The sequence below is a fragment of the Toxotes jaculatrix genome, chromosome 12 (genome assembly GCF_017976425.1).
Source record: "Toxotes jaculatrix isolate fToxJac2 chromosome 12, fToxJac2.pri, whole genome shotgun sequence".
NCBI classification, from domain to species: domain Eukaryota; kingdom Metazoa; phylum Chordata; class Actinopteri; family Toxotidae; genus Toxotes; species Toxotes jaculatrix.
Genome location: NC_054405.1, coordinates 26,670,267 through 26,686,232, shown reverse-complemented (window position 1 = coordinate 26,686,232; position 15,966 = coordinate 26,670,267). Strand labels below are relative to the sequence as shown.

At 47.8% G+C, this 15,966-nt stretch overlaps 1 protein-coding gene across 2 annotated transcripts; it reads left to right on the top strand.

The window, feature by feature from the left end:
* Positions 1-1,151: 1,151 nt before the first annotated feature.
* LOC121190514 (platelet-derived growth factor receptor beta-like) lies at positions 1,152-14,870 on the top strand. 2 transcript variants are annotated; one of them, XM_041051318.1, is made up of 27 exons: positions 1,152-1,796; positions 3,518-3,586; positions 3,797-3,891; positions 3,973-4,168; positions 4,258-4,518; positions 5,797-5,927; positions 6,038-6,119; positions 6,328-6,402; positions 6,834-7,017; positions 7,591-7,706; positions 7,791-7,902; positions 7,971-8,073; positions 8,244-8,352; positions 9,209-9,303; positions 9,399-9,531; positions 9,926-10,030; positions 10,424-10,528; positions 10,813-10,915; positions 10,995-11,116; positions 11,777-11,892; positions 11,994-12,116; positions 12,216-12,327; positions 12,419-12,518; positions 12,613-12,718; positions 12,858-12,999; positions 13,109-13,247; positions 14,382-14,870. In XM_041051318.1, the coding sequence occupies exons 2-27, from the start codon at positions 3,529-3,531 to the stop codon at positions 14,521-14,523; spliced, it is 3,165 nt and encodes a 1,054-aa protein (XP_040907252.1). In that variant the 5' UTR covers positions 1,152-1,796; positions 3,518-3,528; the 3' UTR covers positions 14,524-14,870. The 2 variants fall into 2 exon arrangements, with proteins under 2 accessions (XP_040907252.1, XP_040907251.1); XM_041051317.1 differs by having other exon boundaries at positions 13,109-13,253.
* The last annotated feature ends 1,096 nt before the right edge of the window (positions 14,871-15,966 follow it).

The window sequence follows — 15,966 nt, the reverse complement described above, 5'->3', positions numbered from 1 at the left end:
CTATTTCACACCTGGCGCCTTAATGTCAACCAATGCGCAGTCCCCAAACTTCTGCTCCGTTTCAGAATCAGATTCAGATTTATTGTCAAGTTTGCGCATACAAATAAAGAATTTGACTCCGGTTTTTCTTGCTCTCATGCATTACAACAACAACAACAACAACAACAACAACAACTTTTTTTTCACAGTTCCTGATGCTTTTAAAACCATTACCATAATTTTGGATGAATTTTAATTGTGGCAGTTGTGAGATGCTGTTTACATCAATCTGATGCTTTTTAAATCGTGTCATGTAAAAATTATTCAAATGGTTTTCGTTACATACATGTAATTTATCAGTGGATGTAAGTAGAGAGGGTACCTACTGAAGAAGCTGAAGCAGATTCATGTTTTAATATTTTTAAAATTTTTACATAAAACTGTCAATATATTTTAATATAGCTGTAATTTTTTTTGTTAGGCTAAAAACGACACATTATTTTAGTTTTTTTTTTTTTTTTTTAAATCAGAGTTAAAAAAGTCAGAAGTTATGTTGGAGCAAACAAAGCTGTGTTTGACCATATGTCCCAGTTTCAAAGACTGCCCACATCTGGACACGTAGAAGCTTATTGGACAGGTTTTCTACAGGAATAATATAAAATAACAGCAAATAATATTATTTCATTCATTCATTTTCTACCGCTTAATCCATCAGGGTCGCGGGGGACCTGGAGCCTATCCCAGCTGACTATGGGCGAGAGGCGGGGTACACACTGGACTGGTCGCCAGTCAATCGCACACAGCTACAGGCAATTTAGATAGGCCAATTAACCCAAGAGTGTGGTGTGTGTGTGTATGTGTGTGTGTGGTGTGTGTGTGGTGTGGTGTGTGTGTGGTGTGTGTGTGGTGTGTGTGTGTGTGTGTGCGTGTTTTCAGCATGTGTTGGACGTGGCTCACTTCCTGTCTGATTGGGGGGGGGCACAGAGAAACAGATTGAAAACAGACGTTGGCTCTCTCCCTCTCTCTCCCTCTCTCTCCCTCCCTCTCTCTCTCCTCCTCTCCCTCTCTCTCTCCCTCCCACCCCTCCCCAGTGTGACTCCATGTCTCTCGCCCCTTTTCTTCCCTCAGTGCTGCAGACTCACTCTCTCTCTCTCTCTCTCTCTCTCTCTCTCTCTGTCCCACTGTGAGACAGTCTGTTGGTTTCCATTCGTCGTTCGTCTGGAATGAACTCAGACTGAAGAGAAGAGGAGTGAAGGGAAGCAAAGAGAAAAACACTGAAGAGGAGGAGGAGGAGGAGGAAGGTCTGAACTAAACCTCTTTTCTTCTTCAGTCCTGAAGCTCTGTAGCGTCGACTGTCAGAGATTCTGCTGGTTGGACTTGTTGTGCACTTTGTGTGCTCACAGCACTGACTGCAGCGTGAGTGTGTGCCGGTACAGCGTCGAACTTCACGGCTGCATGAACGTGGAAACACGTCCGGAGACGTGACGCTGAGTCACTGCAGACATTCTGATGCCTCAGCAGCTTTTCACTCCTCTGCAGGAGATTTTATCTGGAAAAGCCGAGCTGATGATTGGAAACATGCTCCGTCCATCAGCAGGACGAGGACAGTAAAACCTCAGTGTCCAACACGGGACTCTATGTTGGTCCATGAAAATCTTCACCTGCTGTCTGTGATTCTGTCTCTGTTCTAAGGTCAAAGGTCACTGATATCAACGTGGGACTACCAGCTGTTCATCAATTGATCTGAACCAATCAGAAGACAGAACAGCACCTTCACCATGGAGGAGTGACAGACAGGAGAGACACCTGTTGATCAGGTGAGTGTGTGTCACAGTGGGGGAGGGGGGGGGGGGTGATCTGCACCACTGTGGTTTCAGAAAACCTCATTCATTCATGTGTTCATTCAGGATGAGGGTGAAGCAGCTGTGAGAATCAGAAAAGAGAAATATCTCAGCATCGAACTCACGGCCCTGTTGTTTATGATGTGACAGTACAACACCGACGTGTGTGGTGCTCTACGCTGTGGCGTCGTGTTCACGCATCGTCGCATTGAGCTGCAGCTCTGAGTCAAACTCTGACCTCAGCGTCGAGACTGAGGGTCAAAGAGCAGCTGCAGGTCAGAAACTGGCAGCCTCACGTTAAGCAAGTTCTTCGGTTCAGGGTTTTCTTTGCTGAGCGTGTTCAGCTGATTTTCAGACCGCCCTCTGGCCTCTAACCTCTGACCCCAGCGAAGACGTAATGTGAGACACGGTTCACAGATCTGGAGACATGTTCACAGGACGGACTGCAGCTGCACAGACTCAGACGTCTGAGATTCAGCCACAGTTTCTACAACGAATGAATCCAGTTTTCACAACAAGGAGCAACAACTTTTCACATTAAAAGCGTGTTAGTGTGATGTCAGGATCACACACACGCAGAGTACAGTTGAACTCTTGTGTCCAGAATGAAGAGACATTCTGTGATTTCCATGACTCTGTTTGCTGAGCTCTGACTGGCTGCTTGCAGCAGTAAATTAAAACATGGTGACGTGTCGTTGGTTCGAGTGTGTCTCCAGAGACGAGGACGTCCTTTGTTCATGTGTCAGGTCTCTGAGGCAGCAGCTTGATCACGTCTCTGTCTGTCTTCCTGCCTGTCTGTCTGTCTGTCTGTCGTCGGGGTAGTGGGGCACACACACGGCAGGTCAGTGACATCACAGTGTCCTACAGGAGCAACTGACCTGAGAGCAGATTTAACAGTAGAGAGCTGCTGAGCTATGATTGGCTGTGCCAACAGGAAATACTTCACTGTTTGTTTTCTTCTTCTGTGGTTGACTCACATTCCTCCCTCCCTCGCTCATGGGGCCCGTGATTGGCCGAGATTCACAGGGATAAATTCTGATTGGACGACTGGACTCAAGCTTCTTTTTCTCTAAGAAGAAAAAAAATCCCTAAATCCCCCTGTGAACACACACACACACACACACACACACAAACTCACACACTCACACACACACTCACTCACTCACACTCACACACACACACACACACACACACACACACACACACACACACACTCACACACACACACACACACACACACACTCACACACACACACACACACACTCAGCAGTGTGTGTGTTCAGGTCTGTTTGAATCATCAAAGTTCAGAAACGACTTAACAGAGACTGTTTTTGTTGAACTGACTCCAGAGCAGCAGCATATGAACACACAGATCAGTGCAGATTTACTCTGGGACATTCACAACATATGAAGGTATCATCATACTCACAGTATCCAAACTGAAAGTATTGATGACGTCACAGTTTAGTTTTGATGCTTTGAGCCTGGATTCTTTCATCTGTCTCAGTCTGAAGCTAAAGTCCAGCATCGGCCTCTGAGGAGTAAAACTACACAGCAACGTAACGGAAACACTCAAGTAAAATACAAACACCTCACACCTGTACCTGAGTACAACACCTGAGTCACACACAAACACAACACAGCTGAGTCAGACTTTTATTTTGAAATCTCTCCTCTCTGTGCTGTTAATTGTCAGGATCTGCGGCCATGATGGAGTCCATCAGAGGGCAAACAGGAAGTCTGAACCTGCTGCCTTTCCTGTTAGGTAGGTGTCCGTATGTCTGTCTGTCTGTCTCTGTCTGTCCTTATCTGTCTCTGTCTGTCCATATGTCTGTCTGTCTGTCTGTCTCCATCTGTCCATATGTCTGTCTGTCTGTTTACCTGTCCATATGTCTGTCTGTCTGTCTCTGTCTGTCTGTCTCCATCTGTCCGTATGCCTGTCTGTCTGTTTACCTGTCCGTATGTCTGTCTGCAGGTGTGTTCCTGTTTCACCCTGAAAGCGGCGTCTGTCTCGAGCTGCTGCCGTCGGCATCTGAAGTTCTGCTGAACTCGAACTCCAACTTCACTGTGGTCAGTAACACCTGTCTTTGTCTGCAGGTGTATTCAGATACCTGTCTCTATGTCCCTACAGGTACCTTTCTGTCTCCTCAGGTGTGTTCAGGGTGGAGTCAGGTGACATGGCAGTTACCTCAGGACTCTCAGGTAGACGGAGTTGCTGTGGAGAATCGAGGGTCAACCAGCATCCTGCAGCTCTTAAATGTCACCTGGAGGAATTCTGGGAGATATACCTGTGAGGAAGCTTTGTCCTATCAGAGCAGAGACATCAACATCTTCATACCTGGACAAGGTGATGACATTTATCACTTAACAATCTGTATCTGTCCTCCTATAAGAACTGTTTATCCTGATTTGTCCGTCCCACCTGTTCCCCCTCAGGTCCAGATGAATGGTTCGTCCCCATGGGTCCAGGTGTGGTGATGAAGGAGGCGGAGGAAGATACCATCCCCTGCGTGGTGTCCAACCCGCAGCTCAATGTCTCACTGTACGAACGTCCGGGCAGAACTCCGGTCACAGGGATGACGTACGAGCCAGGACGTGGTTTCACGGGTCGTCTGGACGATACGTCCTATGTGTGCTTGGCCTCCCACGGAGACGAGGAAAGGGAGTCCCAGGTGTACTACGTCTTCAGCATCGTAGGTGAGTTAATTAGATTAAATTTGGTCAGATTAGGATTACACTGGATTAGATTAGACTGGGACAGCCGTGCCACAGCAAGTAAAGAGTGCAGCTTTGGACTTTGGACCGGCCTGAGACCGGAGGGTTGTCCTTTCAATCCCTCGACCAAGCTCAACAGATATGCATCCAAACTACACCCACAGTGTATCAGAGTGGAACATTAAGCATGGTAATGTGTTAGAAACGGACCAGCAGCCTCGGCCTGTAGCAGCATAACCAAGGGATGGTTCAGTTACCTGAGTCAGTCCAACTCTGAGTCTGTAGAAATAACTGTGACTGTAGGTTTAGTCATAATAACTAAAACTGTAACTACAACTAATTCTCAGCTTTGTCAGACAGAAGGTTTGAAGCTGTGTCTGCTTCCTGAGCCCAGACTGGTTCCACAGGAGAGAAGCCTGATCGCTCAAGGCTTCTGATCAAACATAACTCCAAGGTTCCTCACAGTCGTGCTGGAGGCTAAATTAATGCCACCCAGAGGAACTTTAAGGTCAGATAAACTGTTTCTGAGGTTTAGGACCAAACACAATAACCTCAGTTTTGTCTAAATTCAGAAGAAGAAAGTTCCAGGTCATCCAGGTCTGGCTGAAGTACGGATAACTGCTCTGTTTCCTCCGGCCTCATAGATAAATATATTTGGGTATCGTCTGCATAATGATGGACATTTATGCCATGCTTCCTGTTGATATTGCCCAGTGGAGGCATGTGCTGCTTCTGTGCTGATGAACTCTGAATCCTGACAGAAGAACTTTAAACAGACCGTTCCTGTGCAGATGGTCACACAGCTGAGCTGCAACAGCCTTTTCAAGAATTTCAGAAGTAAAGAGGAGGTTGGATATAACTTTGCAGTTTGCTGCTTCTTCAGTAGAGCTTTGATAACTGCAACTTTAAAAGCCTGTGGGACAGATTCTGTCACTAAAGACAGATTTATTTCTTATTAGAGCTTTACAACTAGGATTAGATTATTAAGGAACAAACTACAGAAGTTAAGGTCAGAAAAAAATACATCAGAGTTCAGGAAAGTTTGATTCTATTGATTGGGATTAGTTTAGATTCGATCAATTTAACATTGTGGCTGATGAAGGGTTTGAGATGAGGATTGAATTCAATTAGAATTTAGATGAAATCAGATGAAATCAGATGAAATCAGATTAGCATTAAAGAGTTTAATGAGATTAGATAAAATTTGATAGACTACATTGTTGTCTGACCATTTGACCCGTCTCCCTCTCTGTCTCTCAGTTCCTAAGGTCATGGAGGTGGATCTCACAGTGTCCAGCAGTGTGCTGAAACAGGGGGAGGTTCTCACTGTGAACTGCACTGTCAAAGACACTGAGATGGTTTTCTTCTCCTGGGACTACCCCCGCAGACAGGTACCTGTCTGTCTGCCTGTTACCTGTCTGAACTGTGACGTGGTCAAACCTCTTTCCTTTTTAGTTTCTTTTTGAATGTCCTAATGTGAAATGTCTCTGTGTTGGTTCAGAAAGTCGAGCCAGTGACAGAATTTCTGCCCAATCGGATCCGCTCCTTCGTTAACATCTCCACGGCAACAGTGACAGATTCTGGTAGGTCACAGGATGAAGTCAGCTGCTGCCTGACAGACCGCGTGGAGGGAACACAAGTCTGACCGTCCTTTGTTCATAACAACTACTCTTCAGGAAATAGCAAAAGAAGTAGATACAGTTATCAGTTGCTATGGTAACATTCAATTAGGGTTTGTTTGTTTGCTTTTTGGGTTGCCTTGGTGATGTGATGAGGTTGTGTTTCCTGTAGGTGTGTATGTGTGTGCAGTGCAGGAGACAATGCAGGGACGGACTGTAGAAAAAAACATCACAGTGACAGTACTCGGTCAGTACACACACACACACACACCTACACACTCACACACACACACACACACACACACACACACACCTACACACACCTACAGACACACACACACACACACACCTACACACACCTACAGACACACACACACACACACACACACACACACACACACACACACACACACACACCTACACACACACCTACACACACACACTCACACACACACACACACACCTACACACACCTACAGACACACACACACACACACACACACACACACACACACACACCTACACACACCTACAGACACACACACACACACACCTACAGACACACACACACACACACACACACACACACACACACACACACCTACACACACCCACAGGCACACACACACACACACACACACACAGGTGAACTCTCAGGTAACGAGTCTCTCTCTGCAGATCGAGGTTACGTCTACCTGTGGCCTTCAGGTGAGACCAACGTGTCGTCTCTCCTCCACCACACGGTGGAGTTCAGAGTGGAAGTCGACGCCCATCCCGCCCCGACTGTCCTCTGGACTAAAGATAACCAAACAGTTGCCACGGAAACCACTTCCATCACCATGACACACCTGACGGGCAGCAGGTAGGTCAGAGGTCAGCGTAGAGACATGTATCGGCTCAGCTGGAGGACAGATGGACAGATGGACAGACTGACGTTAAACGTCAGCTTCTCTTGGTCCGACAGTCGAATGTGTGAGTGAATGAAACTGAGGACAAGCTGCTGCAGGACGACACGACACAAGCCACAGAACTAAACATGACTGGGCCATCAGAACGGGGACGGGGGTGTGGACAGTCGTGGGGCAGGTCTCACAGTGAGGGAGAGGTCGTAGTGAACAGGTTATGGGCTCTGTCCGTCTGTCCATCTGTTTGTCTCTCTGTCCATCTGTCTGTCCATCCGTCTGTCCGTCTCTCTGTCCGTCTGTCTGTCCAGCTGTCCATCTGTCTGTCCGTCCTGTCACTTCCTGTCCTTTTGAACACATCGGCCTGTTGTTCTGTCCGAGCGGTCGCGGCGCTCCAGCTGGTCAGCATCTACCCGTTGATTATTTTGGTGAACATCAGTCCAGGTTTGGGACCAGGTCCGAGCTGCCGGCTGGTGTCCAACATGTCCAACATGGTCTGATGCCTGATTGATGATCGGTTGATTGCTGTGCAGGTACGTGAGCACACTGACGCTGGTTCGAGTCCAGATGGATCAGACAGGAAGTTACACAGCAACCGTTTCCAACGAAGATGACGTTGAGGAGGTCATGTTCAGCCTGGAGGTTAAAGGTCAGAGAGCGTGTTTACCTGTGTGTGCATGTTTACCTGTGTGTGTATGTGTTTACCTTTGCGTGTGTGTGTGTGTGTGCGCAGTGCCCCCCAGGATAACATCTCTGTTGGAGGTCAGCAGTAAGGCGGTGCTGTGTGTTAGCGAGGGAGCTCCACCCCCCTCTGTCACCTGGTTCACTTGTCACAGCACACACAGGTAAAAACACACACCAGTAAACACACACATGCACACGTATGTTGCCATAGTAACACAGTGTCCTGCAGATGCAGTAATGTGACGGGCGGCTGGAGGAGCCTATCTGCAGCCTCAGAGGACGTGTCTCTGCAGGAGAACGTTACTGAGGTGGAGGAGAGAGGAGTCAGCCAGGTAACCTGTGATGATGTCATCAGTGGCATCATCACACCCCCGTCCCCCGTTCTGATGGCCCGGTCATGTTTAGTTCTGTGGCTTGAGGAGACATACAGTCCTCAGACAGTATGAGAAGGTGACTGACACGTCTGTGTGTGTGTGTGTGTGTTTGTGTCTCACCTGTGCAGGTACGAAGTGTGTTGACTCTACAGGCTCTCAGCTCTTTGTCAGCTGTTCGCTGTGAAGCAAAGAATTCTGCGGGACGACGAGTCAGAGACCTGCGAGTGCTGTCCACCTGTGCGTACTCACCCTGCAGGACCTGCTCTTTACATGACTCTGACATAATACAGTGGTGTGTGTGTGTGTGTGTGTGTCATGTGTAACCAGGTGGATGTGGAATCAAAGAATCTGGTTAAAGTCTCTGATTTCATCTCTGTCTCAGCTGTGCAGCACTGACCACATGTTGTGTTGTCTTTGTGTTGCCGTAGTTTGTGGTGTCTTCCTTGTTGGTTTCCAGTGTGTGTCTCTGATGCTGGACTGGGTCAGGACCTGTCTCTGCTCTCTGTCTCTGACAGCTCACAGATGATCTGCTTCCTTTACACGGTGTGATCCTGTGCTTTGCTCTGATTGGTGAAAGGAGTGTTGACGTGAGACCGGTCAGAGTGTGTCTGGGAGGGGCAGTTAGTCTCAGCAGCAGCTGCCACAGGGGGCTGTTCTCTGGCGGAGGGTCGGAGGGCGTGGCAGGGGGCGGAATTTAAGGAGCTTCAGAAATGTGGGCGTTCGTTCTGAATGATCTTCAGCGTGAAGAGATTCTGTTCAGAGCTCAGAACAGTAGGATCAGTAACCACAGGACAGAACCCGCAGAGAGAGGGGAGGAGTCAGGAACAGAAAGACAGGGAGAGGAGGAGAGAGGTGCATCATGGGAAGTCCCCCGGCAGTCTGAGCCTACAGCAGCTTAACCAGGAAATGGTTCAAGGAAAGGTCACATAAAACAGGCTGATCCACTGCAGCCTTGATGAACACGTCTTCTCACGTCTCTCTCTGCCTGCCCCCACCTCTGCCCCCCTCTCTGCCCCCTTCTCTCTCTCTACCCCCCCTCTCTCTGCCCCCTGCCCCCCTCTCTGTCCCCCCCCCCCCTCTGCCCCCCTCTCAGCTCTCCTGTCTCAGGTTGCAGTATTAGCTGCAGTTCTGGTCCTGGTCATCATCGCTGTGTTCTTCCTCATCATCCTCATCATCCTCTGGAGGAAGGTCAGTATTCATATAACTGTACTGTGTTAGTTCAGAACATTTTAAGTCTTTTATTTTTGTAAGCAGACTTATTGTCATGTCTTCCTGTTTGTTAGAAACCTCGTTATGAAGTTCGTTGGAAGGTGATCGAATCGGTGAGTCCTGACGGACAGCAGTACACCTACCTCGATCCAACTCACCTTCCCTACAACTCCACCTGGGAAATACCACGGGACAGCGTGGTCCTAGGTATGGCCGTGACACGATGGAATTCTAGAAAGTACCATGAGACAACTTAATACTGATTAAAACCCAGATTAATACCAGATCAATATCAAATACCTGATCTATTAAATCCTAAACCATTTCCAAACTAATCCTGATTCATTCCTAAACTAAACCTGACTTAATCCCTCCTGAGTTATAATCTAATCCTCTCACAGTGTCTCCCAGTGTCTCACAGTGTCTCTCAGTGTCTCTCAGTCTGACTCATCTCAGACTCTTTGAAAATAAATAGAGTGACGTTTGATTTTTGAGCTAAGAGACAACACGACATTAAAAACATCAAACACTGTGACATGAAGCTGTTCAGTCTGTCAGCGTCTGTCTCACCCTCCATCCCTCTCTGTCTGCCTGTCTCCAGGTCAGGTGCTGGGTTCAGGTGCCTTCGGCCGGGTCGTTGAGGGGAACGTCTCCGGTCTGATTCACTCTCATTCTACAACCAAAGTAGCGGTGAAGATGGTCAAATGTATGCACCTGTCTCTCTGTGACTGTCTGTCTTTTCATAACTGTCTGTCTGTGACTGTCTGTCTTTCTCTAGCCGTCTGACAGGAATTTACTTCCTGTCATTATGTTTTATTAACGTGTGAATTTCGTGTGGGGATGAATGACGTTTCTGTTTATCTGTCTCATCTCCAGCTTCGCTGTCCCACACACTGCTGGGTTGTGTCTTGTTACAGAGTTTTGAATTTAGCTGATAACATCTGCTTCCTGTCACATGACCAGCTGCTCTGTCTGAAACCGTGTGGACTTCCTGACCTGATGGAGCAGAGTTTGTCTCTCTGCTCTTTAAATGCGGAGCACTGAGGAGTCTCCGGACGGTGACGCCGGCTGATGGATTTCTCTGTTTGTGTGTGTGCAGCGCGCAGCAGCGCGGCTCAGTCTCTGATGTCCGAGCTGAAGGTTTTGGTTCATCTCGGTCCTCATCTGAACATCGTCAACCTGCTGGGAGCCTGCACGAGAGGAGGTACACTCTTTAATCCTGACTTCACCCTAAAGTAATCTTTATTTAAACCTAAACTAATCCTGAACACGTTCTCATTCATTCTAAAGCTCCTGATTAAATCCTAAATGAATCATCACCCCACAGTTACCTTACTCATTGTGTCTGAATCAAAGACAGCGCAGATGGACGGGGACAGCTCAGGACCAGGGGACCATGTCTCACAGCTGTTGTCCCCTATCCCCAGTGAGACAGCGAAATGTCCAGGACACTTCACCTGTCTGTCTGTTTACTGTGTGTCTGTCCAGGCCCTGTCTATCTGATCACTGAGTTCTGTCGTCATGGAGACCTGGTGAACTACCTGCAGAGGAACAAACACACCTTCCTGCAAAGCGATGCACACACCAAGAGGTCAAAACACAAACACGCAAAGATACAAACCAAAGCTTCCTCTGAGTTTGTGCTGAGCGTGAGTGTCTCTCGCCTGCAGAGACACAGACGGAGGTTACATGGACATGACTAACGAGGAGAGCGCTCAGTACGTCGCCATGCAGCAGCTCAGCTACGCTGACATCGAACCTGTGGTGTACGAGACGCCGTACACGCCGCCAGGTGAAGGAAACATGACAACATACACAGTACATGTGAACGGTGATGGGAATTCCAGCTCTTTTAACAGAGCCGGCTCCTCGGATTTTTTTGTTGTTTAAATTAAATTATTTCCAAAATAATGTAAAATCGTGAGTAAAATGAATTCAGAATAAAAAATGTTTATTATTTATATGACTTATTGTGTGTCAGTGTAATTGAAATGCATCCAAGTTTTACTCTCACACTCACTCATACTCTCACCTTTCCAGACTGTCTGCCTGCCTGTCTTTCTGTCTGTCTCTCTGTCTGCCTGTTTGTCTTTTTGTCTCTCTGCATGTCTGCCTTTCTGTCTCTGTCTGCCTGTCTCTCTTTCTGCCTCTCTGTCTGTCTGCCTGCCTGCCTTTCTGTCTGCCTGCCTGTCTCTCTCTCTGCCTGCCTGTCTCTCTGCCTGCCTGCCTGTCTGCCTGCCTTTCTGTCTGTCTCTGTCTGCCTGCCTGTCTCTCTGTCTGCCTGTCTGTCTCTCTGCCTTTCTGCCTGCCTGTCTGTCTCTCTGTCTGCCTGCCTGCCCTCCTGTCTTACCTTTGTAACATCCTCTGTCTCAGCGCTGATCCTCCATAGCTAATGTGTGATGAATGAAGAAGCAGCCTCACTGAGGTGACTCATCCTGTGCTTCTCCTTCAGACCAGCAGGAGGCGTCCTCTGTGCTCCTCAGCGACTCTCCTGTCCTCAGCCTCGGTGACCTCCTCAGCTTCTCCTACCAGGTCTCTCAGGCCATGGACTTCCTGTCCTCCAGAAACGTACGATCACAAAGAGCTGATGGGTAAACTTTCCATTGATTGTTACGACACAATGTTGATATGTTGGATCACATGCTGTTGTGTCCTGTGGTGTCCCTCAGTGTGTCCACAGAGACCTGGCAGCAAGGAACGTCCTGGTCTGTGAGGGCAAACTGGTCAAGATCTGTGACTTCGGTTTGGCCCGAGACCTGATGAAGGATCAGGACTACGTCGCCAGAGGAAACGTCAGTGAAATTAACTTTGAGTTGAATTAACTTTATTTACCATGAAAGGTTGACAGGAGCACGCAGCGTTCATCAGCTGTTTGTCGTGTTGTTGTTCAGACCTTCCTGCCCGTGAAGTGGATGTCTCCAGAGAGCATCTTCCAGAACATTTATAGCTCTCAGAGCGACGTCTGGGCTTATGGCGTCTTACTGTGGGAGATCTTTTCTTTGGGTAAACCAGTCTGACCAGTATACATCTGCACACACCAGTCTGACCAGTGTGCTTCTGCATGACCGCAATGTTTCCGTGTATTCTGTCCTAGGTGGGAACCCGTACCCTGACCTCCCCCTGACCCAGGAGTTTTATTCTGCTCTGAAGAGAGGATACAGGATGAGCCGACCCCAACACGCTCCCCACGACATGTATGACACAACGCGCCAACATGTTCATCACAACACGGCTCCACAGTCTAAGGTGTCTCACGTCAGACCCCGTCCGTCTGATTTGTGTCCGCAGGTTTGAGCTGATGGGACGGTGCTGGGAGGAGGAGCCTCGGTGCAGACCTTCCTTCTCTTCGCTGGTCGTCTCTGTGGGAAACATGTTGACGGACAAATACAACAAGGTGCAAACATTATAACATGAAATTTGACTTTAAATCATCATCATGGGTTCATCTCTTCCAGCTGAGCTCGTGTCTCCTGCTCGCCTCCGTGTTTCAGGCTGACTCAGGATCAGTGAATCTGACTGTGGTTGTGTTTCAGCGTTACCTCCAGCTGACAGAGCACTTCCTGAAAGGAGAAAATCCAGCTGTTGTTCGATCCAGGCTGAGTTTATCCAGAGCTGCTGGAGATCAGACGGACGATCAGACGGACGGGCAGGCGGACGGGCAGACGGACACACACGGTAACACACACAACATAACACAGCAACACAACCAGCAACACACTCTGCACATACAACCACATATCCACCACAACAACACAACTCAAACCCCGCCCTCTTTCCTTCACAGGAAGAGTCACCCCTCAGGTGAAAGGTCACCTGTCGGAAGCGGAACCAAACCAGGCAGGCCCCTCCCACGGCACCTACATCATCCCCATTGCTGATGTCACCATAGAAACGAGCAGCGGTGCTGTGCTGGACGCAGTCAGGTACAGGTGACTCAGCTCGGGGACACTTCCCTCTTTTCTACCTTTTTTATTTCTTTATCTCAAAAACATTTTTCTGTCCTTTCACATTAAAAGCCTTTGCCTTTCTCAAAAAGCTTTAAATGTGAAGTAAAAAGTGTGTCCAGCTGAGACGAGCTGACATGAACAGGAGACTGTCCTCACTCTGAAACCTGAGACCGCGTCAGCTCCTACCATGTTTTATTTTCTTTGACTCATCATCTGTCGGCGTGAGAATCGAGCGCTTCACAAACACGTAGCTGAACACACGCCTGAAACACGGGAACACACCAGACAGGGGACAGCGGAACAGAGAACGTCTTGCCGTCTTTATGAACTTGAAATGTCCCAGGATGTGTAACGTGAAGGACAGCATCAGCAGCCTGAGGCCAAACAACCTGCCTCAGGAAGTTTGTCCCTCCACAGCTGTGGTTACTAACATCGCTCTGTGTGAGACAGCTCCACAGTTTGTCCAAACCACCTCCAGCTCAACATCAGCATGTCCACCACCAATAAGACCCAGGTGGTGGACTTCCAACTGAGCGGGAAGGGAAGGGACAGGAGGGACAAATGAAGACGCATCCTGGATGACCCGTCCCATCACCTATGCAGTAAGCTGTGGGACATGGCGAGCGCAGGGTCGTCTCTCGCAGGTGGACGCTGCTGCTCTGTGATCAGGTGATCAGGATTGGAAAGAGTCCAGGTGATGTCTTTTCCTGACTGATCCAACAGCTCATGTCCTCAGACTCTGTCCTGAGGACGCTGACCTCAGAAACAGCTGAATGATGAATGACGTTCAGTCCCGGGCTCCTCCCTCACCTGTCTACCTGACAGGTGAGGGAGGAGCCAGGTGACAGGTGAGGGAGGAGCCCTCACCTCACATGAAGCTTCAAATCCAACGACGTCTGAACGTGATTCGTTGGTTTTACTCTCGTCAGCACAAACAAACAAACAAACCAGCGACGCATCAGGACACCTGCGATGATGTCACCTTCAGTCAGTGACTGACAGCAGAGCGTTAAACAGCCCTGAGCTTTGTCTGACAGGACTCTGATGTTCTTCTGATCAGTTAGAGCATCACACTGAAGCTGATGATGATGATGTCTGTTTCCTCTACAGCTCTCTATCAGATTCTCCTGATGACTCCACCTCTCAGGATGCACCAGGATCACAGGAAGTGATGTCATCAGAGGGTAAACAGGAAGCTGAGGAGCATCCTGCTTCATCCTGTAGCTGTGAGGAAGAGGAGAGCTGCCTGTAAAGGTTCCAGATGCCTGACAGACAGAGCTGAGGGTAAAGACGTTTGTCCCATTCATTCATAAATGTGCCATCATCACTGGGTTGTTTTCCCTCAGTTCCGACTGTAAGGCTGCCAGAAGAAACCTGTTTTAACCAGTTGTTTGTTTTTTCATATTTTATTTCTGAACCTTCGTTTTTAAAAGTTTGAGTAAAGCGACAGGAAGCAGCTGGTCCTGGATCAGATTTCTAACTTTATAATCCTTCATTTATTCTTTGTATTATTCTGAAGTTTCTGTTCCTGTGCTTTTACATTCTGATGCATAACTGAAGCTTTTTATTAAAACATATGAATAAACAAAGTCCAGCATTTTACCGGAGTTTGTTTCAATCAGTGAGTTTATGAGATTTATCTGCTGGAAATAACGTAAATAATTTAATACTGTTAAGCTGTGACGGTTTATAAACCATAATCAAACCCCCCCACTCACACTTCCTGCTGTACTGTGGAACAAAGAGAAGTTGAAATGTGCTGAATGCCAGAAAACTTTCCTCCATCTGGCTCCGGTTCCTGTTCAAACTGAGTCAGACTCAAACTTCTTCATTTTTTCTCTGAATCTTAAAAACATCGAGTTTCTCGTCAGCGTCTGTTCTGTGAAAGCTGAGCCATCATCATGAAAGCACTGCCACTATCCTCATCCTCATCCTCAGTACTCCTTGTGACTGATACTATTGATATGATTCATTTCGATAACTGCTGATAATATGATTTAATTGATTATCGGATCATTGATCCTCAGTCATCGCTGCTCCAGCCGGAGCTGCGCTCTCTACTTCATTTAGACGTAGATCGTTTAGCCCACTGGTGCCCAACCTGGGGGTCGGACCCCCCCAAAGGGTCACAGGTACGTTTAGCATCTGTCTGAACTGAGACAGATGTTCTGTGACAGCTTGAATACTCTGATGTCTGTGGGTCTGGAGCAGCTGCTGAAACGAAACCCATGAAAGTGAAAAGTCTCTTTGATGGAACTGAGAACGTCTCAGCTGAGAACCAATCAGACGCTGCTGCTTTTAGTTTTAATGTGTTTGTTAACACGAAATCTTCATCTGAAAAGTAGGGTTACTTGTGTGAGCTGTTCTGATTGGTCGGTAGTTTTTATTGTCTTATTTTGAAATCTGGCTCTTTATTTACTTCCAGTCTTTTTGTCCCACCTCTGTTGATCGCCTGCCCCGCCTTCTTGTGTGTCACCTGTGTCGTTTACCTCCAGCGTTTCACACTCTGTGTTCACTTCATCAGTTTTTCTGTTTTTTCTTCTGTTGTTGAGTCGAAGTAAAAGTTGTGTTTTTGTTTGTGAGTTTTTCTCAGCGTGAACTCGTGTTGTTCAGTTTCCAGCGTGTTGAACGTGACGCCATTTTTATTCGTATTCATCTTATTTATTGACGGTTTGAGGATTTCACAGACTGGACT

Bases quoted from the DNA above. Each gene is read 5' to 3' on its own strand.
- LOC121190514 (XM_041051317.1), top strand. From the start codon at position 3,529: ATGATGGAGTCCATCAGAGGGCAAACAGGAAGTCTGAACCTGCTGCCT. The intron at 4,519-5,796 runs GTGAGTTAATTA...TCTGTCTCTCAG, and splicing joins CTACGTCTTCAGCATCGTAG to TTCCTAAGGTCATGGAGGTG. The intron at 13,000-13,108 runs GTAACACACACA...TTTCCTTCACAG, and splicing joins CGGGCAGACGGACACACACG to GAAGAGTCACCCCTCAGGTG.